Genomic DNA, 26,202 nt, shown 5'->3' on the forward strand with positions numbered 1-26,202 from the left:
GTTATATAATAAGCAATTGAAATCTTCAAATATTTACAAAAGATAGAAAATAAAACATAAATAAATATAACCTGCTGCTGCTCGTGAAAAACTGGTGCCGCCTCCCCCGTAACACTTGTTCATAACTGTATCCTATAAGAGAACATTCAGCCTAACAGAGAGATCATAATGTGTCTTTTTAAAATTGAACAAAATCTATGTGATGGACATTAATGCAAGTGTCAGCTGCTCCACTGACAGCGGATGATCCAGCAACTTAAAAGAAACAAACTGGCACGTTTTTTGTCTATTATTGCTGAAAGAAATACACATAGGAAGTGGGTCCCTACAGTGATAAATACAGGAGGAGCAGCTCTGAATGTAGACATTTTTCTGTAGCAAAAAAGAGCAAATATCATCTTATGATTAGCAAGGGAAAAAAAGTTATTATAACAAAGAGATTGGTGCACACTGACCCCTACTGGTTACTCATGGTAAGGACAAGCACAGGCCTAATCAACCCCATAGGGAACTTTGTAGAAGTAATACAATTAGTTTTTAAACAAGAATGATACATAAAAACTTCCCAAAGATGATACAGCAATTTTACAACTTCTCAAAGTTCAGACTAATTATATGCAACCTTAGAAAGTTAAAACAGCATGATTTTTAGATGCTTCACTCGTCGTACAATCCCTATTAGTTTAAGCAGAAAGAAATCTTATGAGAAAACAGTGCAAAAAGCAAACAATGGCGTTATATGGCTTACTGATGTGAAAAATATGTATCCTAGTGGAAGCAGGAGCAGCCTCGTCCTCATGAGTTTGTTTTTTTTCACAGCTTTCAAGAGTCCAGTCTTTAAGCCACAATGTCTCCATACCAGGTGAAGTAGCGTGAAACAGCACGGCGGTTCCAGAGCAGGCACTTCAGTACGAGCTGTTCTGCTAACAGTCTGACTGCGGTTCGGTCCTGTCGTCCTTTTATCCATTCATGTCTTCTGGCCGCTCTCGGGCCTCGTGTACAGGCACATGCTGCTGCAAAAGTCAGGTAACCCTTTCAGTCCTCGGTCTGCAGAGGGGGCATCCAACAGAGGACTGATCTGTTGAGGTAAGATCCTTCCAGGGGCTTCACAGGTCGGTCTATTATGTATCCAAAATGTCAATTTTCCTTGAATAAATGTTCAACTGTTGCCTGAAAGAGAAACAAAAAACATGAAAGTAAACAATGACACATTAAATTGTGTGTTAAGTGCCCAAATATGAGGCTTTTTCCCTGGAGATTACATTTAAAAAGTCTAGTGTAACACCAGCTTCTACGGCGTGTGTTGCATTATGGGTAGATTGTAGCCTCAATAGTGCTTCTCTCTCTGTTTCGGCTGGTCCTAACCTCTCCGATAAATAAATGGGGCTGCATCTGGAAACTTCTATATCTTTCAGTATAATCTGACAATTATGACCAGTTGTGAAAAAGTAGGCAGAGTTTGTGATTCTCTCTCAAGCTGTATTCTTAAAACACAGAGTGAATGCCATCAAGCAGAGACTGTCTGAAAAGCTGTGCAGTTATCTCAACATTCTAACCATATTAGGGATGTTAACAGTTAACCACCGAGTATATTATTGACCGGTTACGCATGTCAGCCTATAGGTTCATTTGCCATTAAGCCAAAGCATGCGAGCTCCTGAGTGCCGTGCATGTCTCCAGCTCCCCTACAGCGCTAACACTAGCTTACGTTAGCTATAAAACGTAGCCCCCTAATGTGAATAAACGACCGGTGTTGTGTTGAGGTCTGTTCCCCCGACACATGGAGGAGGGATCATGTTGCCTCATTTATGGTATGGTGCTACTTTTTAGTTGCCGGTTAATAGGTGTTGGTCTGCCTGTAGAAAAATTAACCGAAATGGATATCCTTAAACTATACCGTCCCCACGATGTGCCACAATGCATCATGCAAACTAGTTGTGTTTGAGCATGACAACCCTGAAGAATCCCAGCTTCGGTTTGTAAACACATGCCTGAAGACTGAGAATGAGTCGATAGATTCTTCCAAAGTCTCTAGAGTATAACTGCCAGACTCTTTCAGACCGACGACAATAACTGCATTTTAGAGCTCCACGTCAGGACTCTTAAGTAACAGCAGTCTGAAGAATGCCAACAGCCAGAGAAAATCATACCCACTGCTTGTGTAGGATACAGGAAAGAAGGAGAATATGACTTAGGGACACGCTACACTTTGCTATGCTTCGATTTTCACCAACAGAAACAAGAGTGCCTGCACTGTCAATGGATGCTCCCAAATCTATTAACTACTAACTATAGATTCTAATAATGAAGACTGCTCACCCTCGTCATCAGAGTCGAATCCAAAGAGGTTGGAGCACTTCTGCAGCTGCAGGTGACTCTGCAGATCCTCAGCCGTGTTGAAAGTAGCGAAACAGTTGGCACATCGTTGCCTCTGCAGAGCCGCTGTGACCTTCGCCTGCTCCGGAGAGGGGTTCCTCTGAGACGACGTCGACGCCGGCGTCTCCTTCCTTCGTTTTGGCATCGTGATGTACTTCTCATCCAGGTAGGCTTCGGGTGGCGGGCGCATGTACGGCCTCTTCCCATACTCGGCGAGATTTTGCTTAAACTCTACGGCTTTTGCCTCCTCTCGTACCTCTTGCCCGTTCACTGCTGCGGAGTGTCCGCGCTTTCTTGCTGTGGATTGTGACGTTTTTTCCTCCTGACGTACAGAGCTCTCCATTCCCTCTGCTCTGACATCACCGACTGGTTGCACTTGACTTGTTTTTGACTTTTTAGATGCCAACAGAACACACTGATCTTTGCGTTTTCTCTTGACAATCTTCTTGTCCCCTTCTTTAACAGCATCCTTGCGTTTCTTCCTTGCTTTGTTGGGGTCGTGCGATTTCTTTGATTTTTCCTTATTTGTAACCTTCGGCGTCTTCTCCTCGCCGACGGTGGGTGGAGAAGTCATTTCATTTAAGCTGCTAGTAGTGGCAGCAGGGATGGAGGAACCGGAGCTGTCAAGGGTTGCATTTGCCGTTTCATCCTTAGCTTGTCCTTCCACATCAGGAGAGCTCTCTGCTGCGTCTTTAGCCTCAACCATTTGTTCTACAGACTTTGCTTTCTTCTTCCCGTCTTTGCACGGCCGTCTCAGCTTGATCACTTTCTTGTCCCCTTTCGTATTAGCGTCTTTGTGCTGCTTTTTTCTCTTACCAGAGTCTGAAGAAGCAGGATTTTTCTTCTCTTTCTTTCCTTTTTGTTTTGTAATGTGTGATATATTTGACTTTTCTGTTGCTACCTTCTGAGGTTTCTCTCCATAGCTCGTGGATGGTGCAGCGATTTCATTTAAACTGTTAGCCGGGACAGAATCAACAGATTTGTCTTGTGTTGAATCTGTCACCTTTCCCTCCTCATCAGCAGGATTTTCCACTGCTGCTTTTGCCTCAGCTTGTGGGAGAACTGATTTTGACTCAACCGGCTTTGTCGAGGTCGGCTCTGATTCTTTAAGAGGACATTTTTTCTTGATAATCTCTGTGTTGGCGTTGCTATTTGTAACCTTTATGTTTTCAGACTTGTTTTCTTTTGGAGCAGTATGCCTTTTCGCTTTGTGAAGTTTCTTTATTTTGTCACCAGTCGACTTCTGTGTTTTGTCTGCTGAGGTGGTGGCGACTGATTGATTTAAAGTCTTGCGATGGAAGCTCTCCTTTTGTTTGACATGATTTTTCCTTATCTGCACGTTCTTCTGATCTTCTTTATCGATCGATGTTTCCGTAGTTTTAACAACATCTTGGACCTGCGGACTCTCTTCATTCAACTCTATGATCTCATTTGTGGCCTCTGCTGCTTTAGTGGGGCTTGTAGGCTGATCAGCGCTCTTCTGATGTTTCTGCCGAGCATTCTCTTCTGTCACAGTTTCATTGTTGTGACCTGTCGTATTGTTTTCATCGTGCACAACTTTCTTTGATTTAGGAGGACGGCCTCTTCTTTTCTGACCCTTTATGTTGACTTTGGCCTGCATTTTGTTTAATTTATGCCTCACTTTAATATTGTGTTTGAACAATGAGGATGGGAGGATTTTGTGACCTTTGATTTTGTGACCCAGGGTTGTTTTTGTTGCTTTAACTTTTCTCAATGTTTGCCTTAATCTCAGAGTAGGGCCTGAGGGCTGTGCAGAGGTGTCCTTGTTAGAGAGATTCTTCAAGACGTTGGTCTCACTGCTGTCTTTTAATTTCTGGTTCACCAAAGATGCTCTGGCAGAGGTCCGAGGAGGAGCCTTAACACGTTTTTCTTTTGAGTTGCGTGTATTTTGTCTTCTTAATTTATGAAGAGCTTTTGCACTAACAGTCCTCTTTACAGTAGTGGTAGCAGTTGTATCTTTAGGCTTATGATCTGGTTGTTTCTTCCCAGCTGGCGTGTTACTATGTTTGTCAACTGTTGGTTCGTTTGAGTTCTTGTCTGGTTTAGAAGGTTTGGAAGCATAGTGCTCTCTTTCGTGAAGGTTCAGCGCCCAGAGACAAATAAACAGTTGAGAACAACCAGGGAGGCAGCACGCTGCCTGCAGCGGACTGTGCCTCCTGGCGTGCCGTCTCATTTCCATCCCAGTTTTGAACCTGAAAGGACAACCCTGATGAGGGCATGGGTACCGAGGGGTGAGTCTGTGTCTTTCAACGTGGTGCTGAAAGTGTTCAAAGCTCCACAAAACCCTCATGCAGACACTACATTTGCCGTTTCCGATGCGGAAGGCCAGTTTTAAAGGTTTGATTTCACCGTGGTGATCTTCCATAGCGTGGTAGAGGAGTGCAACACGGTTCTTTGACAGGTCTGTGAACCAGGCGCAACCTTCCACAGGACAGCAGACTCTCTCTTGATGGTCTACACTTTCATCAGCAGCAGATTTCCCATCTTGTTTTGCTGTTGTCTTCTGGACCTGCAGTGATTCCATCTCCTTCATTTTTCCTTCAGTGGAACGGCAAAACTCTTTATTCTGAGCTGATGTTGCAGAATCCACCTCTACGTCTTTGTTTCCTTGCAACCTTGGATTCTCAGCCACGTTGCTTCTTCTTTCTTGGGAGATCTCCTGCTTAGCTTCCAAGTTTAAGGTGACCTTTCTCGGTCTGCCAAGCTTTTTCTTTTTACCAATATGCCCATTAACCTTGTGAACAGTGAATTTACTATTTATGTGCTTTGAGTCTTTGCTTTGTTTCTTTTCTTGTAAAGATGGACCATCTACTGGCTTGTCATTGGATCTTAACTTTCTGGATCCAGATGGGGTTGAATCTGGAAGGCTCATTGATTTAGGACAGATGGACGATTTCCTCGGTCTTCCTCTAACGTTTGTGGTCTTAGCTTTGGCAGAGGAGATATCTTTGGTCTCAGAGACCAAGTTTTCTTGTGCGTTGTTACTAGACGTATCTTTGCTCCTCTTTAGCTTCTCGATATGATCAGACAGGTGCATCATGGCCAGGAGGTCGTCTTTGAACATCGTCCCACAGAACATGCACTCGTCTTTACGATAATGGAACATTGCGTGTGCTACAACACGGCTTCCCTTAAAGACCTTGTTGCAGAAGGTACAACAGTACACCAATCTCGATTCCTCCGTTTCTATAGCTTCACCGTCCTCAGGTGTTTCCGAATCATAATCCTGAGGGCCCTCTTTCTTCCCTTGCAGATCAGAAACGTCTGAGTCTTCAAGTTCTGCTATCGAGGAGCTGGAGGTAGTTTGTAATTTGTGAGGAACTTTAGGTTTACTTCCAGCTTTTGACTCCTTGGAGGCACCATTCTCTGGAGCTGCTGGTTTCTGATTCTCCAGATCTCGAGCAAGTTTCTCCGGTGAAAGTTCAGTGACCATTTCTGTTACCAGTGTGAGAGCAGATATGTCATTTATACCATCCGGATCTGTAGGTCTATAAGTAGCCTTTGTCTTACTTACAGTGACCACTGATCCTTCAGAGGTTGTGTCATTTTCATGTCCTTTTGGGAGTTTGGTTGAAATATCGATGACATCCATTTCTGAAATACCGTTGCTGACATTGGTAGGCATTTCTGGAGTGTCTGCTTTGACTACAGAACGTTTGCAGGATTCAGTCTGGTAGGGGGTTGACATAACATCCTGTTTAAGATTTCTAAAAGCATCTTGAGATTGTGAAAGCACAAGATCAGCTGCTCCAGTGTTTGGCCTTTCATCAGTAGGTACCATCGGATTGTTGTCTACAGTTGACGTTTGCAAAACCTCAGCGGATGTCGTGGTTTTTGAAGCGTCTTTCACAGTGTGAGATTTGGAGACCTTATCTAGACCTTGGGGTTGACTCGCTTTAATGGCTGTTGGAGTTTGTGATGCAATTGTGACTTTCATCTCAACAGCAGACCCTTCACAGAGTTCTCTTGCAGTAGTTAAGGATTTACTTTGCAGGACTTTGTCTAACAAAGGGGCTTCTGTCACTTCAGAGCCTGCTGACATCCGTAGTGCATTGTTATCTTTCATCTCAAGAGCAGATTTGTCAGACAGCTCTTTGGCTGATGATGTCTTTCGTAAGACTGCTTTTATGGTTTGAGTTTGAGGGACTCTTTCTAAGGTTTCTTTTGCCTGAGAGGCAATTCCAACTTTCGTCTCAGCTGCAACTTTTTCACGAAGCCTTCTTTGTGGTTCTTTAGGAGGACTTCCTTGCACGGAGGATCGTGTGATAGTTGATACCGAGCCCTGCATATTCGGTCCATTACCTTTTCCTTTCTGCCGCCGAGCATAACAGTGCAACTGTTGTATGAACATGGCAGGATCCCGCGCTCTAAGAACCACCTCTTTGCGATGCATAGTCTTTAGAGGTTGTGGTGCTGCAGGAACTTTCACTGTAGGTCTATAAAGGAGAACTTGAGGGAACCCTCTTTGTCTGTTGCAAGTTTCCTCAATAAATGTACCCATCAGTTCATTGTCTGGTAAGGAGAGCTCAAGAATTACTTGTGGAGGGTTGGCTGATCTGACAGAGTCCGAACTTAACTCTTTCTGCAGTTTGCTGCTGTTTTCCCTCTCCATTAAATGAGGGTTTACAGAAGGTCTGTGTTTCGCACTGTTCTTGAACTGACCAGTTTCACCCCTCTTTATGACAGAGGATTGATGGGGCTTTTCATGTTTCAACCCATGCCTTTTGATCTTGGAAGGAACATTATTCCCTTCAAGAGTTCCTGAGTCTTCCAAAAGCCACCTGGGTTTTCTAATCCTCCGTTTAGGTGGGTTCTTCTCCGAGAGTCGCGTAGTGCGTCTAAGTTCTCCACTCCCAAAAGCTACATTGTCCTGAAGTCTGTCAAGCTGCCAAAATGAACGCCGCAAAGGTTTTGATGCGTCCCTGAATGGTCGTGACCCTTGGTTGCCTCTCTTCTTTCCAGTGTTGTCAACGTTTAGCCGTGCTCTTCCGGGGCCCGTCTTTAATCTTTTGGATGCAATGTCAGTATCCTCTTTATGGTGTCGCTTCTTAGCTGCTGCCTGAATCGCCCCCTTTTTGTCTTTCTGTGTGCTTGACCGTAACGCAGATTCTTTGGTGCAATATTTAAGGATCCATTTGTCCTCCATGATTTCTTCCAGGGCAGCGCTAACCACCTTCTCATTCATGAGCTTCAAGCAGTTGGTCCGCAAAGCGATGAGGTTCCAAAACTCTGGGTCAAAATATAGATCCTTTTTCAAGACCTGAGGACAGATAGAAAAGAAAATGTTATAGTACTACAATTTGGAAGACCTAAAGTATATTAACAACAATTTGGATTGACAGATTCTAAACTATGACTTTTGTCTTCCAAGTTTTGTTAAGAAAGGTGCTTTACCTGCAGGGTTTCGAAGCGCACGTGATTTCTGATGGGGCTGGACTCCACATTGTACTCCTGGTCAGGATGCATGTAAAGAAGGTAGACCATCTTATATGCCTCTATGGAGCGTTCCAGGAAAAAAACAAGGAGAGCGCACGCCCGGCAAACCTCCAGGTCACTGGGTAGGAGACCAGCAATGGTTTTGTAGATCAGGGACTTGGTGATGACATCACAGGGAAGGCATGACTCCAGAGCGTTAGCACAAAGCTCCACGCAAAATTGGATTCCATCTTCCCCCAGCTTAGACGCAAACAAAAGACTTGTTACAATTCAATGCATAACGACAGCAAATGTTCTTCCTGTTTACTCAAAATAGATTCAATGTCTTACTTCTTGCATTATGGCTCTGATGAATGGGAAGATTGGGTTGACATTGGTGGCAGAAAGCATCAGCTGGTGACTCTCTTCAAGTAGAGCTGGCTTGGATGTTTTCAACCGACTATGAAGTTTACTCCAAATGAAGACAAGATCACTGCAAAGAAGTAGTAAAAATTCTTCTTAATGCTTCCTTAAATGGAGAGATAATAAATGTGTGGCCGTGCATGTATGTATGCAGAATTTTGAAACGCACAACAGGCCTCTGTTGGTGTCAAATGTCTCAATGCATTAGCATCAAATTTAGGTTTACCTACCACAAATAGGACATGTCTCCCCTGCAGAGCTGCTGGGAGAGGAAAGCTCTGCTGAGAGCTAAAAGCAACTCATCCTTTTCCTCAGACTCCAAACTACAGATTATGTGAATTGCATCTTTGCCATTAAGGTCAGCCACCTGAAAAACACAGGACAAATAAAGTGTTATGTTGTAGCTTAGCGAAAAGCAACGGTTAACAAACTGAGTAAAGTAGTGTTAATTTTCTCTTCAGAGACATGCAAGTATTCAGCTCACAACAGTCCACCCACCTCTCTGTGTAGGCTGTCATGCTGTGAAGTTTTGAGAAGCCACGTGAGGTAGACCTGGAGGAAGAACAAGTGTTGTCCTGCTGAGGGATGCCGAGCGCAACACTTAGCCAGGGCCACAGCCTCACTGACCCGCTGCTCGGAGGATAAGAGGTAGCGCACCCGAAGTTCAAAGAACACCGGCAGCTCGGAGCTGATGTACTCATCCACTGAGGGAAAAGTCAGGAGTGAAGAGAGATGCGAAAGGTTTTAAGGGTTAGGATGCTTCGCAGAACAAATGCAAACACTTGCCTATAAATATATTTACTGCGTAAACAGTCAAACATAAAGCATTATTTACACAAATAGATGAAAATTGCAAAGACAAACACAGAACCAAGAGCCAACAACGTTATATTACCGACCTTCACTCTGAGGTAAACTGGACTCGCTGAGGATTGCCTGTAAGGCTGGGTTGGCCCAAGGCCCGCTGCCTCGAACCAAACGCTCCACCTGAAGTAAGTGAACATTCTGGTGCCTCGCAAGGGACAAATGACATTCCTGAAAGAGCAGGAGGACAAAAAAGGTTTAAGTGATTATAACTCAAGGAATATATTGAGAGACCATCATCAGGTATTTGAGTAATGTCCTAAAGAACTTTATTCTCACCTGGAATGTATCAGTGAATCGTTTCAGTGGCTCCTCGTGGAAGTCCTTCTGGTCAAAGAACAGCAGCAACTCAAAAACACTCCTGCGAACAGATCAAAGTTGTTTGGACTCCATGAGCAAATCCCCATTTAAAACTGTTAAACCTACTTCATAACTATTGGAATCGGAGTATTCAACACTATTTGTGTGGATGTAAAGATACCCTCTGTGGTAAAGAGGCAGGGGAATGCTCTTAATTGGGAAGCTGAGGGAAGCCCTGGGGGAAGACGGGATGGAGTAGGGTCACCAGCTGGCAGACTGCCAGGTGTTTCCTGGCTCACAAACTGAATTGCATGAGCCAACAAACACTATCAACTTATACCTCCATCGGCACCAGCTGTCTCCAAATATATGTCTGTATATATAGCCGTCTCCCAAAAGACTACTCCAGAGGTAGATGACAAATAAAAACAAGGTAATTATTTCATTTCAAAACGCTCTCTCTGGTCAACGCTTTGTGTTGTTTTCTGGGTGTGTGTATTGTCTGATGTTTTATGTGTCTTTTTTCAAGAGCCCAATTGTGCAAGGCCAGTTCCCTAGGGGGCAATAAAAGGTTTAATTCATTCACTTACAATAAAACAAATGTGACACTGGAGCAAAACTGCACAAAGAAGGAGCAAACACCCAACAGTAAAAAGATACATCTACTATAATTTAATTACTAAGGAAGTCTGGAAGTTCAGCCGACTGTCAACTTGCTTGTTGCTATAATTGCTGTCTCAGGTGGCTAACATTAGCTAGCATGAGTGAGATAGATAAGGCAATAAACCACGCTAATGTGTAACACATTGTGCATGCTAGAAAATAAACTTTTAAGGTTAGACTGTTTTGAAACTGTTAGGCTCCCACAGAAATCACTGGACTAGCATAAATAAGAACCAAGGGCTAGTGGCAGCTATAAAGGCCTCTGCCTGCAGTTGCACGGTCAATATTTAATCTGTCACTGGCTTTGCTCTGGCTAGAAATGTGAACACAGTGAGAGCAAATTGAAGATATTTGTGCTTGGAGTTGTAGCTCTGTCAGAAGAACAGTGTGCTGCTATTGCTAACAGCAAATTCAGCTTGCAGTCATTTGAAGTGTCTTCTCATGCCAAGTTACATGATCTACTTCTGCCACTGCAAGTTATTATGACTTGTTTTTCCAGACTTCTACAGAGGCTGCACCAGACTTTACATGTTTACTGTTTGGAATACATCGAGCAAACACAAGGAAAACCTCAATTGAAAACACCGTCATTTGATCGTATCATTGCAAATGTTTAAAACAGCAAGTTAAATCTGTCTGTGTACTTACAAGGCCAGGCTACTGAGTGTGTGGAACACATGATCACAGTTTGTCGCGAAGAAGGTGGAGGCTCGGGTGAAGTAGCGGAGCGATGTCTCAAGGATTCTGAGCTGAGGCCGTGGCACCTGCCAGCGAGAGGCATTCTCCTCCACCAGCTGCACGGGGAGAAGGCAAAACAAAAGACGAGTCAGAGACAAAACTGTCAGGACAATTTACACTTTCTCTCATTGCTTGTTATGTATAAACCGAGCCTAGTGGAATGTACGCAGTGTTAACAACACCAAACATTTAGAGCTGCAACAATGAGTGTATTAACAAAAACCTGACTGGCACAGTTTCTTGACTTAACGTCTTTTGACTTTATCTTTAGATGAAGCTTTGCAAATAGTATCTGCCATCTTTGCATGACATTAAAAACAAAGAGAAAACCCGCTCCCTTGCGCGCATTGGATTGTTGCTAAAATCAAAATACGTATTAAACAGTGAATTACGACCTGGCAAACGCTTACATTTTGACTGCAGCTTTCTACCCAAACAAACCTTTACCACAACCGCAATGTACAAGGCTCCCTGCAACTACAGTCTCACTCTTATTTACACAATAGCTCACCTGTGGTAATGTGTCTATATTGCCCTCTCATGGTGGAGATAGAACATGTCACTTTTGTGCACCACTGGAATCCTGTGAATGCTAACTGTCACAACTGATGTTCTCAGGCCTTTGTCCAAACACTACAACTAGTTAACCACTAAATCAATAAAAAATCATAACTTAAGTGTGTAAGTGTATTAACTCTTCGTAGCTCATATCCAGGCTTGATTCCTTACTGGGCAAAACATTGAATTCAAAGTTTGACTGGCTTGCAAATAGACCAGTAGCAACATAAGAATTGTCAACAGGAAACTCATTTCAACTACAACATTGTTGATGACCCTCTACTGTTACCGTCAAACATTCACCAGCAACTACGGAAAACTGACGTTTAAATGCACTCTACATATGTACCGACTGGTTTAATACATCACTGTAGTGTTTTCAAGGGTGTAAAGAACATATTGTCACACCAGACATGTTGTCTATTTGTTACTTCAACGGTACACTTACAGTAACAACATGTCCTGTTGCTGTTGGGGGTTGAGATAGGTCATTAAGCCCAATTTGAAGTTGGATTTTATGGCCAAAGCTTTAATAAAGAGGCTTTAAATAACAGGGTAACCTTAAATTAGAGATTAGCTAACGTCTGCTAAGCTCCTTGCTAATGACATGACGACGAAATGTGTTGCCATCGTACAAAAAGTTGATAGTTTAGTAAACATTCACCGTGTTAACTATGCTAACTTTTGCCTAGCTTGGCAGCTGATTAGCCGAGTTAGCTTGCTAGCTATGCAGTTCCAGGCATTGTCAAATATTGACTAATTTACCGACTCGTACGTTTCGATATCGTCACCTGAATGTGAGTCTGGGTTATAAGACGTCATGTTAAAAGGGCGTGAGGGCATTGTGTTTGTTTTTAACCCGAGTACGACTCGTTAGCTTGGTGCTAACAAGGCTAACTGCTAATGCTAGTGGTGTAACGGCCACTTCTGGGGGAGGGGAGTCGGCTCACATATATGCTCTTATCTTCGACAACAAGCCTGTCACCAACTTCCGCGGCTCCTTACCTTGCAAAAGTCCGAGCAGAACGGTTTACTGTCCGCTCGCAGCTCATCACTCGAGTAGCGGCTCAACAAACTCTGTAATTGTTCCTCTATCCCCTCTGACTCGTACACACTGCCCTCCTCCGCCATACTGCCTGTCTAGCCTCGCTCGTAGCTGCATCTACCACACAACACATACATCGCCACGGTCAGCGGCTTGACAGCGCTGATTGGATACAGCAAACGTGAAGGGGTTGCTCCTTTTTTAAACCAGCTTACACCGGGGAAGAGGTCTCAAGGGCGGAGTCTGAGCTCCGCAATTAAAACAGATTGCCTCTAATGAAGCCCCGCCTTCACGGTTTAAGGAGTACACAGTTACATGCGCCATAAACCACATGGCAGACACAAACACAGCGTTAATGAGTGCTGATATTTGCGTCCCCAAAGGAAGAACTAAGGAAAATGACCAATGAATCTATTAGAGTCATTCTGCTGTTACAAAACGTTACAATACATAAATATGAATTATTTAACATGACTGTCATTGACATTTTCATTCATGTTTTAAACATTTTGAACTCTTACTGCACATAAGCTGGATAATTGTGCAATAATTCAACTGCGCAATACGTTGACATACAGTATGCCATGTACTGTTTATTTGTAAATAACACTTATTTGTATTTAACTCTTTGGCATCGTAACTCTTATTTTGTATGAAACTTTATTCTGGCAATTATATTTATCAGCATTTAACCTTTATCTTTATTTCTTATATTATTGTCTATATAATGCACATATTTCATACTTCTATTTTATGCCATATATTTCTTCATGATTCTCTCTGTCAGAGCAACTGCAACGCCCAAATTCCCCTCCCCCCGGACATAAATAGAATATTTCTGATTCCGATTTTTAAACATTATAATAGAAAAATAATATTATGTCTGTATACATTATTTAAACATTTTTACACGATTTCGTCGTGGCTGACAAATTTCCAGCGTTGGGCCCGAATGGAATGTCGGGAATGATGAACGGACGTGTAGTGTAGTGTACAGGGATGCTGCATCTGGGACGCTCCACACCACGACCAGAAATCTAGCATGTCAGAATTTTTTGTATTTTCCTTCCTAGTTTGACATCTCCTACGACATGTCCCTGACGTTGACCAATAGGAGGACAGAGTGCTATGAAGCGTCAATGTATGATTGTCGCGCCTCCCCGATGACCTATGCACTCGCGCAGGATCGTGAACGACGGTTGGTTGGCGTCATACTTGGAGTGTTGCCTGTCTCCGGACCAAAACACGGCACGACTTTATGCCACTGTGACCAATTAATCTGACATGGGGACCATTGTGAAAGACAAAAATATCGTGTAGTCTGATCTCGGCATGAAAGCAGGATGAGATTTTTTGTTCAAAACCACCACTTAAGTACAAGACATAATAAGCAAAGAGATCAGATGGCTTTGCCCACAGGGGGCGCCACAATCAACACAAACAAAAGTTACTCACAGGAGCTTTAATATGTTGTTTATTACTAATTATATTTAGTTGGATATTTCCATCTACATAAAATAGTACTCTGTATTTGTGAATGAATTTCACAGATACAAATGCATTATAGAAGGGCAATACATTTGCCTAATTGATTGTAAACAACAAAGCTAACATTGTATTAACCCTTCAATACTGAGAGTCAGTAAGAGACTAACCAAACAGTTCCATAGTTCCTTTAAACTTTATTTAAAATCATACACATTCATTAAGGTAAAATGATGCAATACAAAACGTTTCTCTCAGACAGAGCTAAGATTAAATAGTCAAGACAACTTTACAGTCACATCACAGACGCTGTGTTGGAAGAAAAGAGGGAAAGGACTTTTTTTTTTCTTTTTTTCAAAAAAAATGATTACACTCTGCACTTTTTTGTGTAAATATACACAAATGAAAAGAAGCAAATAACAAGCAGCACTGGAAAGAATAATATGCTTATATACAGCAACTCTACTAGTCTTATCTTGATACATGAGATGAATGCGGCTTTCATACTATTCTATGTCTTATTACTGTTTGATTGATACACAAGGCCACAGTGAAACAATCATGAATGTTCGAGACAAAAAAAAAACAAGAGTCGTCTATTCAAGACTCTGATACAAAACTAAGAATTAAAAACTTACAAAAGATCCGCTTTGAGCACTACAAGCAAACATAAAACGTATAATCAAGTAATCCCATCACAAGTGGACATATTGGTAAAACATATTTTGCTTATTATATCGTAAGACTTTAAACATAAAAAATATGAATCAATATTGTTTTAAGTGGAATAAAGCAGGTTAAGTAAATCAAAAACCTCACAGGATTATTGTTTGCAATCTTTAAGACTCTGAACCTGTCTGTGGTTTATGTTCGTGGAAGAAATGTACAAGTGTGTACTGGTTGTTTCAGTTGAGCTCGTCGGTGGACTCCGACATGGATCGCTCCCTCCTCTCCCGGACGGTGACGAAGTTGAGAAGGTCGACGGCCGTCACCACCCCGAATACCATCTGTTTCAGACTCGGGGAGCCGTCTGTCAAGTCTGGAGGAAGAAGAGTGAGGAAGAGAGTGATGAAGATGATAAAGGTTTGGAACAGAGGTTGGCCGCCTGACATTATTATTGATTGCTTTAAAAAAAACATGTATTTTAAATTGTTTGTTTTGGCCTTCTGCCTTTATTTAATAAGACAGTGCATAGAGTCAAAAATATGGGAAGAGAGTGTGGCGATGACATGGCGCAAAGGGCCGAGCTCCTATACATGGAGCGTGCACTTTAACCACTGACCTAAACTGACACCCCGACCTTTGTAAAAAAAAATTAAAGCCACAATTTCATATTTAAGTCTATATTTGAATAACTTTACATTGTAATAAATAAAGCCAGACTTGTATATTAGTCAGCCAATATGGGTCCGATATGAAAACATCATTTAGAGTACATTTAATGCAGAAAACAGTGTTTTGGATTTAATGTTTGTGTGATTTAAATTAGGGATAGACCGATTATCGGGGCCGATATTCGCATTTTGACGCATATCGGTCTCTCTTTTTTATTTTTTTTAATCCGACGGCCGATAAGAGATCAATTTAAAACTGGGTTATTTTGGCTCCGATGCAGCCGCGCCTCTCTGTCTGCAGTCACTACTCTGTCTCCAGCATGGTCCCACCCACAGCACTGATTGGTTACACGCAGAGCCGTGGCACGGGTAACAGCCAATCAGCAGTGAGAGCTGTGCATGCAGAGTGCTCACACACACGGCGGAGAGGAGAAAAAGTTATTTAACTTTGTTTTATTTACTTTATAAAACTTCAGGAAGTTATTTATTTATTTATTTAGATTTTCAGTTAACTTTATAAGAGATGCTGCTGACCCTGGGAACTCCCTGCGCGTTTTGTTTGTTAGTTTAATAAACATATGCTTAAAGGCATTTAAACAAAGTTAAGTGTTGGAGTTTGTATTATTCAGAATTTGGACGCCAATATTTTCATTTTTACTGCAAATGAATATCGGCTCCAAATATCGGTTATCGGCCTCCTTGACTACTAATAATCGGTATCGGCCCTGAAAAACCATATCGGTCTCTCTCTAATTTAAATGTATAGTTTCTCCATAATAGCGCATCACGGCTAAGGACAGTGGTCCACACTAGAATTGTTGGACAAAGTATAATAATGTTAAACATTCTTTTATAAAGTTATTCGTTTAGAAAGCATCCTTATGAAGGACTTAGCGTCGTCATATGGGTGCAAATTATGCACTGAATTCACATAGAAAAGGTTGACCTTCATTTCAACTCAAATAATCACTATTTCAGCCACCATATCATTATTATTCTATCTAATAATGTATATAACGCGCATGTAAGTTTGGCAGCAAATACTCAAACTCTCCATACGAGGAGGTTTGGTGCTGATGCCGGAGCCGAATATTGCCGGCATGTTTTGTTGTTTATGACGAGATCTTTTTGTGCAGCACGAACAGCATCGATCTTTTATGCATTATGCAATCGCTCTCACACACACGGTTTGAACCCAAAGGCAAAGTTCAGCGTGTGCCCAGCTTTGATGTGACACTCGTCCCCTGGCATTCAATGAGGGTTATAATGATACAGCTGCGGAGGAGAAGAGGAAACGCTGATAACCTACAAATTATGCAACACCTACAATCAATGGGAAATAATTAATAAAAGAAACAGCCCTTTATCTAAGTCTTCCTCGGCTTAGATGCTGTTTATATCTATATCTCCTTTGAAGTCTCCTCCGCACCTCGAGCTTTTACTTTGAAGGGACAGTACTGGGTTCTCTATTGGATGCTTTTTCTGCAGTTGAACTTTGACCCTCATGAATCAGCAGCAAGTCGACCCACTGAGCTACACCAGCCTTATCGTAAACGTGAAGGTGCAGCAGGGTCCTGTGTTCACATGCAGCTGTCAATAGTGTGTCCTTGAGTGAGGCATTGACCCCGCACGTGCAACCCAAGGAGGCACTGATTGTCTGTTTGCAAACATGTGCCATCAAATGTTGTTTAAATCAGAGCAAGTAGAAGGATTGTGTCTTATTATGTGTATTAAAGTGTCTTCTTCCATACCACCACCAGAGGGCGCAAGAGTTTAAAATATGGGCTCTAAAGGAAGTGTGAGTGCATGGCGTTGTGTTGTACTTACATTGGATCTGTTCGTGCACAACCAGGGCGAAGTGGTCAGTCTCCAGGATGCGAGACAGCTTCCCCAAACTATCGGTCAGACGGATCTAAGACGGAGAATAAGAGAGTGACGAGATGCAAACCAAAAGGTGACAAAGTGACAAGAAGAATAACACATAAAAGAACAACGGGAACATCAATAACAGCCTCCCCTTGAGTGATTGGCAGCTGCTGTCAGCCAATCAGAATTAAGGAGCTAGCATATAAACATAAAAGAGCCACAAACAGGTGTTTTCATTGGTGTCTGACCTGTTTGAACTGCTTGTAGAGCACTTTGCTGACCGGGTCGGACAGCCTGATCTTCCCTGCCAGCACAGAGGCCAGCATGTTCCCTAAAGTCACCATGCCCAGGATTAACCTGCACACAGAGGTCAAAGTTAGAGTCTACAGAGTTCTGGCAGTAAAACACACGGCATGTCAGTGATGGCTCGTGTCTCTCTTTTCTCACCCGGCCTCGTCCACCACAGGCGCCTGGTCGAAGCCCTTCTCCTTCAGGATCTTGATGGTCTTCTGGCAGGTGACGGTGGGCAGGACGGTGAGCGGGGCGGACAGGTTCAAACCCTGCAGCTTTAGGTTCCACCACCTGATGGACAGAAAGAAACAAGAGGGTGTTATAGAACCAAACATAAAAGGAGAATTTAACAAGGAGAGGGTTAAGCCTTTAATGAGACATACCAGGGTTTCTTCACCATGAGGTCCTCCTCGCTCAGGAAGCCCTTCTGAACCATCCACTTGTCACTCAGGAATTTAGACCTGGAGGGGAAAGAATCAAGTTTTACTGCATGTCATCGTTAGAAAGACTAACCGAAAGAGACCTCTCTACGATCAAGCCATGTACTGTAGCTTTAACATACACTGGTTAAGATACTTTGAATGGCCACAAGGAGGTGCTAGTAACAAGTAATGTACTGTATATAGCGAGCCAGCATAGCAACCGTGATGTCCCACGTTGGTGCGTTAACTTGCCTGGACTTTTGAATTTGGACGTTGCTATCTTGTTTTTATTTTGGAGCCGGAAGTGACCATATTAGGATGACGGGGCGGACAGTGCTGGTAATGACCTGTCAATCACAGGTAGCCATGCCTTAAGGCATACCCTGATTTACTGATTTCTTTTTGCGCCCCCTGCTGGCTATTAGAAAAATGCATGTTTAAGGCATTGGTTTCACCCATAGACTGTATAAAAAGATGGACGACACGACAGCTCCCTAAAAGTGAAGCCAAACCCTCTCTATCGCCCCCTGCTGACTGGCTGCAGTATAGCTCATAAAGCCCTCCTCCTTCATGTTAACAGATGGGACATGAGTCAAACTATAAACTCAGTTCATGTTGGCCCCTAGCCCTAATTGTGTCCATAACTATTAACTAAAGTTCTGTGTGACTGATTCTCACATGTAGTTACGGATGGAGTCTGGCAGGATGACGACGCAGCGCTGCCCCTCTTTCAGCTCCTTGGCGACATTCACTGCCGCTGCCATGGCCGTCCCAGAGCTGCCTCCTGTTAGAGACAAAGAGGCTGCTTTAATCGCACGCTAACAAAGGCTGACATTATAACTCCGAGTGAGGTGATTGTTCGGGCACGTACCGCACAGCAGGCCCTCCTCTCTGATCAGCATGCGGGACATGTTGAAGGACTCGTCGTCGTCTGACTTGTACCAGGTGTCAATCACCTATAAAAATAACACAGGTTGTTTTAATGTTTGTTAGGGAAGCAAAAAACAGGACGTAAGGAGAAAGGGTGACTTGAACTCACTGATCTGTCGAGCACGGTGGGGATGAAGTCGTACCCGATGCCCTCCACCTCGTACTGGGTCTTATCAGTCTTGTTAAGCTCCTCTGGCTCAGCCAGGATGGAGCCTTCAGGGTCAACACCGACAATCTGCACATGACACAAACCATTCATTAACAATGTGCGGCTCTAAAGACGGTTATCACGCGCGTCCTCTCAGCCGTGACTCAAAGCAGTGACTCACTTTGATGTTGGGGCATCTCTCCTTCAGCTTGCGGGCGATGCCTGTGATGGTCCCTCCTGTGCCGGCACCTGCCACCAGCATGTCCAATTTACCTGCTCAGACGGGGATGATTTTAGAGAAACATACAAATGTTCTGAGACAAAATCAACAAAGCAGGAGGAGTTAGATGGAAGGATTTTATTGTTCCTGTTCGTACCGTCGCACTGCTCCAGGATCTCCTCCGCCGTGGTGTCGTAGTGAGCCAGAGGGTTGCTCGGGTTACGGTACTGGTCCAGGATGTGGGAGTTGGGGATCTCGTTTTTGAGGCGCCAGGCGACGCCCACGTGAGACTCCGGGGAGTCGAAGCGAGCGCTGGTGGGTGTGCGGACGATCTCGGCCCCGAGAGCTCTCAAGACGTCCACCTGTGCGGAAAAACACATTCGATTTATTATGAGGTGATGATGTAAATAATTCATGCCAGCTAATCCAATTCAGATAAGACAGGAAGTAGAGCTGAGAAGCTCGGCAATCATTATCAACATCTCATGGTGTTATCTCATTGTGTAACATGTTTGTGCAGAGGAGAGTCAGTGTGGCTCTTTTATGGCAGGACTGTTTACACAGGGTTTGGACATTAACTAAACAACTGATGTCATTAAACAGAAGCATTTAAGAGGCTTCAAATACCTACAAGATATAATTTAATGGAGTCGTTTTTGACAACCAGAATACCTGGAATGCAAAGAGTCAAATTCAACAGGAAACAGGTGCTCGTCTCCTGCACTCAATTTCATTTTTATGCTCTGGCTATAAAAGAGGAACTGGTTTATTTATTAACACTCCAAGGGTTTAAAAAAACGACTTAAATGCAAGTGCAGTTACTGTGACAGGCTGAATAAAAAGATGGACGACATGACAGCACCCGAAAAGTGAAGCCAAACCCTCTCTATCGCCCCCTGCTGACTGGCCGCAGTTTAGGTCATAAAGCCCGCCTCCTCCATGTTAACAGATGGGACATGAGTCAAACTATAAAATCAAATAAATGTTTCTCAAACATGGTTTCTGTCATTAAAGTTAGTTCTTATCATGCTGATTTATGTCCAAGTGTTTCTGACAAGTTTAGTTTTAATTCGATGCTGTAAAAAGGATGATTGACAGCTCTGTTGACCAATCCGGCTCCTGCAGCCGATCAATTCCGGATTAGCAGAGTGGAAGACGAACGGCGAGAGGAGACGCAACTAAAACAATCACTACAGTCATTGACGTTTACATATCAGTGAACATTAACCTCAGACCAACACAAGAAGCTGTTCTGCTGTTAAACACGCTGACGTGCGGGAACAGATGGAGACGCGTCGTCCATCTTTATATATATATTATACAGTCATTGCGACCGACTGACCACTCACCTTCTCCATGCTCATTTTCTCGGGCATGACGATGATGCAGCGGTAACCTTTCACAGCAGCAGCCAGGGCCAATCCGATCCCTACAAACAAGAAGAACACACACTGAAGATTTACAACCCTGCACTTAAACACACCGTTTGTACCTTTAAATACCTCCCCTCCTATAGCAACACATGCAGCTAGTTACCAGTGTTCCCAGAGGTGGGCTCAATAATGGTGTCTCCTGGTTTGAGGAGTCCGGCTCTCTCAGCGTCCTCCACCATGCGGAGGCTGATCCTGTCTTTGACGCTGCCGCCGGCATTGAAGTACTCGCACTTTGCCACTAGAAATACACACAAAAAAACAATTTAAAGGCTAAATTAAATATATATGTTGTATACTTTGCATGTTTATGATGTATCAGTGATACAAACATGGCAGTTACACCTTCTGTCTGGTGTGAGGACGTGTCTGTGCTTGTGCGAGCGGTGACTCACGTATTTCGCATTTCAGTCCAAACACTTTGGGGATCTTGTTGATGCGTACCAAGGGAGTGTCTCCGATCCTGTGCAGGATGTTTGGTAGGATGGTGGGGGAGACATGTCTGGTGGGAGAAAGAGGGAGAATGCAATGTTACAACAAAGGAGGTACACATTCAGAGACACGACTCCTGTGTTTGAAGATACACTGTAAAGAAAAATCAGTCCAACGCAAGACTCAAAGTGTTTTCCACTAGCAGAAGTTTGAGATAACAACCATTGTTTACATTTGTTTCACTAGTTCCAGGAGTGTTAATTGCCAATCTCTCAAGCGGCACTCCCCTGGGGTTTAACGAAACTGGTTTTCCCCGACTTCAACACACACACACATTATTCTATAATAATAACACTTCTCACGCACGTAAACCGGTTAAAGATCAGAATCACCTTGGAACTTGTGTGTGAGGGCTGTCGGCTTTCGAGGCGCCCAGGCTCCACTTGCAGCGGCTGGGCAGGTCGGGCCGGATCCACTTCCTCTCGGGGCTGGTGTTCTTTGTGTTGATCTGAATGGTCCGGTTGGCTTCTTCGGGCTCCACCGGGTGCAGCTTGTCGACTCCGTTCAGCGGGAACGAACCCTCCCGGAGTTTGCCGTCTCCGTTGGTGTGGCTGAGCAGCTTGGCGGCGTGGGGGCAGACGGGGGCCTTGACCACGGCCTCTTTGGTTGAGGGAACTGACGGCATGACTTACTCTGGAAACAACAGAGGAAATAGTGTTATGCAATAAACTGACATTTATTGACATAGTTAAAAATGTTTTTACAACATAATCAGAAAAAATCTAAATTTCATCCTAAATCCTAAATTTTGGGTGCCATGTAAAAGCAAAGTTTAAGACCCGACACTTTCATGAGCTAATATCTTGTTTAAAAGCTTAAAGTCAATGCTAGCAGCTCTATCAGGCTCTAGCTAGCAACAGCAGTACATTGCGCAAAATGCTAACATTGTTCAGCACAAACACCATCACGGTTTAGCCTGTTAGCATGCTAATGTTAGCTAATTAGCAAGTATGAAAATATTGTAAAACATTATTATTTATATATCCATATTTACTCTTTTAAATCTAAAATTAGAATTAACAAAAATCACAATATATCGGCGACAGTATCGCGATATATTGAACAGTAACCCCTGTATCACGATACGCATCGTATCGCGATATTCTTGCCGATACACCGCCCTGTTTTTTTTTTTTTTTTTTTTTTTAAAGATTATTTTTTTGGCCTTTTGGCTTTATTTTTATAGGACAGCTGAAGATAGACAGGAAATGTTGGGAGTAGAGAGTGGGGGATGACATGCACAGATGATCGGCAGACCGGGAGTCGAGCCTGCGATCAGTACGACGAGGACTGTAGCCTCTGTACATGGGGCACCTGCTCTACCGACTGAGCTAAACAGCGCCCCCACCGCCCTGTTTTTCACCTAATGGTGGCATAGTTATAACAAATTCCAGATGGCTCTGGATCAAAAAGTAAACAAGACTAAGAAGACTTTTGTACTTGAAATCTTCCAACACTCAACAGATCTTTTCCAGAACCGTACATTTAATACCCAGCCATAGAAAAAAGCTGATGTAACAAACTGTACAACAGTTTGTCGCAACAATAGCCAACAAAAGAAGCTCATAAATTAAAGGGCGCCACCCAACATCTGATCCTACACAAACAAGGCATGAATACATTAAGTTCTAACCAAACTGTTATATAAGCAGGACCAGGAAGAAAACAAACAATGAACCGCCCCTTTCTTCTATTACCGCTGAGTCATATGAGCATTAAAAAAAGAATCATTTGGCAGGACACTCTCGCTCTTTGATCGCCTCACCGTTTCACACCTGCTTTGGCAAAGTTTCGTTGATCAAACTAATGAGCCCAGTCGCTTCTGCTTTCATAAGTTCTACCTGAGAAAACAGAACTGAGAGCGTGAAAAAGAAACATGTTTGGCTGATCAAGCTTGTGCTGATGTTGCGTCATTCGATGGCTGTTTAAACAGAGGAAGGACACGTATGAGTAAGAGGTAGGGACTGTGTTTGTGAGACACACATATCACAACTTTAAGAAGACAATACTTTAAATTCTTCGGATACGTTTGTGTTCTCAGATTATCTTGTGGACATGAACGTTAAATGACTTATTGTTGGTTGTAAAAGTCACAAATGTGTAACTAAATATTATCTTACACTGGAGCTCTGGATAACAGGGTTATAAATATAACCAGTACGAGTAAACAAAAGAAGTCATACATTGTTTTTTACTATTAGTGGGGTTAATCAACAAGGCCTGAAAGATAAAACAGACGACGGAGGAAAGTTGTTTTTCTGTTTAGATTTGCAATAAACTAATTAGTCAAATACATTTATTAAGTTCCTGCTTCTCTTGTGTGATGATTTGCAGGGGGTTTTTCTTTGTATGCACCTAAAAAAAAACAAAAAAACTCCATGACCACCTTGAGCTTCCGTTAATCGCGAATAGGGGTGAAAATCTAAAATGTTATCACGATATATTTATCGATTCTTTGATGTTGATTCGATATATTTCTTGGTTGTTTACCATTATCCACTTCATGCTTAGATATAGGTGTGCAATGAGAAATTTCAAAATAAAAGCATATTTTAAAGGACGACAATGTGGATCGATGTTTGCACTTTGTGTCGTCGATATTGAATCTTTGATCACTGAATTGATGTATGGATGCATATCAATGTATAACACCCCTATTAGTGAAGGGCGTTCATCACTGAAGTCTTCTCACTTTATTACCAGCAATATTTTTTATAAGCAATAAATGTGCTAATAAAGATAATAAAATAAAGTCATTTTAGCTCAGTGGTTAAATTGGCGGACCATGTACAGAGGCTACAATCCTCTATGAGGCGGCCCCGGGCTCACTTCCAACCCCCATTCTCTCTTCCCCGGTTTCCAAAACTATCCACTGTCCTCTCTATAAATAAAGGCATTAAAGGCCTGAAAAATAATCTTTAAAAAACAATATATTCTAGCAAAAACATTACCGGAAGTCACGGCTCTAAAGCTGGAAACTTCCCAAAATCTTAAACACAACAAATCAGAGGCCTCAGTAGATTTTAACGCTGACCTTTGCATCAACTCATAAATACATCCACTGGTTCTCTCCACTGGACCTGGCAGCACATGAACCTTCACTAACACACAGTGCACACACCGAGGCCAGCTGTTAAAACCCAGGGCCCCTCTTGGACTCCACTGGTTCAGCCTCTGTGATCCAACTACATCCTCTTAAGCAAACATCTCTGCATGGGAGAGAAAAAGTGCCTATCGGGGGGATGTTGCTTCAGACTTAGTGACGCACCAGTAAATAAAATCGTCTTTTCACTAAGACTCCACTTTAGCAAAAAGCAATCACTGCAAACAAACTGTCCCACCCCCCCCATTGAAATGGATGCAGAAACCAATCTATGGTGTTAACCTTTCTTTCCTGCCCACATGCAACTCTTGATACCAGATCTCTGCGGCCGGGTTACAAGTTAAGGTTACGTTGGCTACAACTGCCGTGGTAAATGTGGGAACGACTTGGTGGTATGTGGTGGTCTCACAGAGTTCAACGAGGAGGAACATGATCCTCCCTGAGAGCACATGTGGCAAAAAGCCCAGGCAAAGACAGCTTGAAGGAGGATTTAATGAGAAGAAATTTCGGTTTTTCCTTAATATCTGACACTGCTGCCAAGAAACAAATCCTCAGATACCTCCCAGGCTGGGAAAACTCTGGGAAATGAATCACCTGATCTGACCTCGGTGACATCCACGCCAAACTAATGAAATATCCCTAGAACATTCTTACCTACTCACACTTGATTATCTGCTTAAGTTGTAGCATTTCTAATCTGCATTGGTATGCTTAGTGCTCTGAAAGAACAGCAATCCTTTAAAGTTTATAGTATGTAAAAATGGCAGCCAGTTGGAAAATTGCTCTGCCAGCAACAAACACAAGCAAACTATCAGCTGGTGGACGGCACAAGGAGAGCACACTATAGATAGTCACTCAGCCATAACAAATGGTGGGCCTAATGTGAAAAGCAGGAATGCTGCGAGGGGACACACAATGTGAAAGTGCAGGCATGGACACCTAAAAACCCAACACATGGTCAGGAGGCCAAATTATAACGAACCATTATATAGAAAATAATAAGCATTTATGACTTCTGCTGAAATTAAATGTTCTGTAAAAGTCAGCTGAAAGAATGACTATTCAAATCGGATACGCTATAACCAAAACTATTTGACGATTAATCATTTATCAAGACAAAATATACAGGTCGAGGTTCTAAAAATGAAAATTTGGTGTTTTGTCAGTGTTTTAATATAATAAATTGTGTTTTAAACTACTCATCTAACAACACCAGCGCTCTTTAACGTCTTTAAACCAGTTTAGCCTAAACGATTAATCGGATAAATATCTGGCAGATTAGTCGCCAATTAAAACATTAGTTTTTAACAGCCCTTAATTACTAGGAAAGGACTAATGCCAAAATTGAATCGTTCCCAGCTCCTTAAATGAGAATAATAGCCAGATTTCTTCCTTATAAAAACATAATATTTTGGTGTTTTGGATTGTGAAACAAAACACGTACTTTGTCACGGTTGTATGACATTAAACAAGTGATTAATCGAAAGAAATAAGGAGCAAATAAGCTAATTTTTCCTAACACCCTAAAAGTATAACCGTAATTAGCACGATATAAGCCATGACATCCAGCAGAAATGGAACAAAAGAACGGTAGGGAGAGGAAAAATGCAGCAATATTTTGAAATATTATAAATGGCATGTGAAACGAGGACGAAATAATGCGTTAAAAAAACATAATTAGGACGATTCAGCGGTGATTGAATGAATGGTGAAAAATACTAAATGTAGACGTAATGGTTATCATCAATTTCATAAACAATAATAAATATTGCCTTTACCGTGTTTGCAAATAAGCGGACACATAAACCGAGTACAATTTGCGGTCTTATAGTCAAAAAAATAAACGTTAACTACGCAGGACAATATTGCATCAGAAAAAGCGTCTGCAGAACGGCTTTCAGTCACCAAACGTCAAAAACCACGTGTATTAACGTCACCATTTTTCATTTCACCGCATATTTTTTCCTTACTCTTCAGTTCACACTCACCTTCTGAGTTAAATATGCCCAAAAAACGTGTTAGGAAGAATCACAGATGACCCCGACGTACACGCTGCCTCAGAACAACACCACGGAGTG

The 26,202-nt window shown here is 42.6% G+C and overlaps 2 protein-coding genes across 2 annotated transcripts; both read right to left on the bottom strand.

Annotated features, from left to right (window-relative positions):
* LOC138603618 (uncharacterized) lies at positions 1-12,491 on the bottom strand. The gene is made up of 10 exons (XM_069675488.1): positions 12,364-12,491; positions 10,711-10,856; positions 9,379-9,460; positions 9,135-9,270; positions 8,734-8,939; positions 8,466-8,602; positions 8,164-8,305; positions 7,792-8,073; positions 2,320-7,657; positions 1-1,170 (listed from the first exon to the last, which is right to left on the bottom strand). Exons 1-10 carry the CDS (start codon positions 12,487-12,489, stop codon positions 1,160-1,162), a joined length of 6,606 nt encoding a protein of 2,201 aa, XP_069531589.1. The 5' UTR covers positions 12,490-12,491; the 3' UTR covers positions 1-1,159.
* A 1,370-nt stretch (positions 12,492-13,861) lies between these two features.
* Positions 13,862-26,192, bottom strand: LOC138603579 (cystathionine beta-synthase-like). Its single transcript, XM_069675440.1, has 15 exons — positions 26,113-26,192; positions 21,354-21,654; positions 20,925-21,031; positions 20,636-20,770; positions 20,449-20,528; positions 19,257-19,461; positions 19,061-19,152; positions 18,841-18,966; positions 18,673-18,757; positions 18,480-18,585; positions 17,763-17,840; positions 17,536-17,670; positions 17,337-17,445; positions 17,050-17,134; positions 13,862-14,927 (listed from the first exon to the last, which is right to left on the bottom strand). Exons 2-15 carry the CDS (start codon positions 21,644-21,646, stop codon positions 14,794-14,796), a joined length of 1,770 nt encoding a protein of 589 aa, XP_069531541.1. The 5' UTR covers positions 21,647-21,654; positions 26,113-26,192; the 3' UTR covers positions 13,862-14,793.
* Between the last annotated feature and the right edge of the window lie 10 nt (positions 26,193-26,202).

The sequence above is a fragment of the Semicossyphus pulcher genome, unplaced genomic scaffold (genome assembly GCF_022749685.1).
Source record: "Semicossyphus pulcher isolate SPU_LCO1_2020_fin unplaced genomic scaffold, fSemPul1.0.p SCAF_24, whole genome shotgun sequence".
Classification (NCBI taxonomy): Eukaryota; Metazoa; Chordata; class Actinopteri; order Labriformes; family Labridae; genus Semicossyphus; species Semicossyphus pulcher.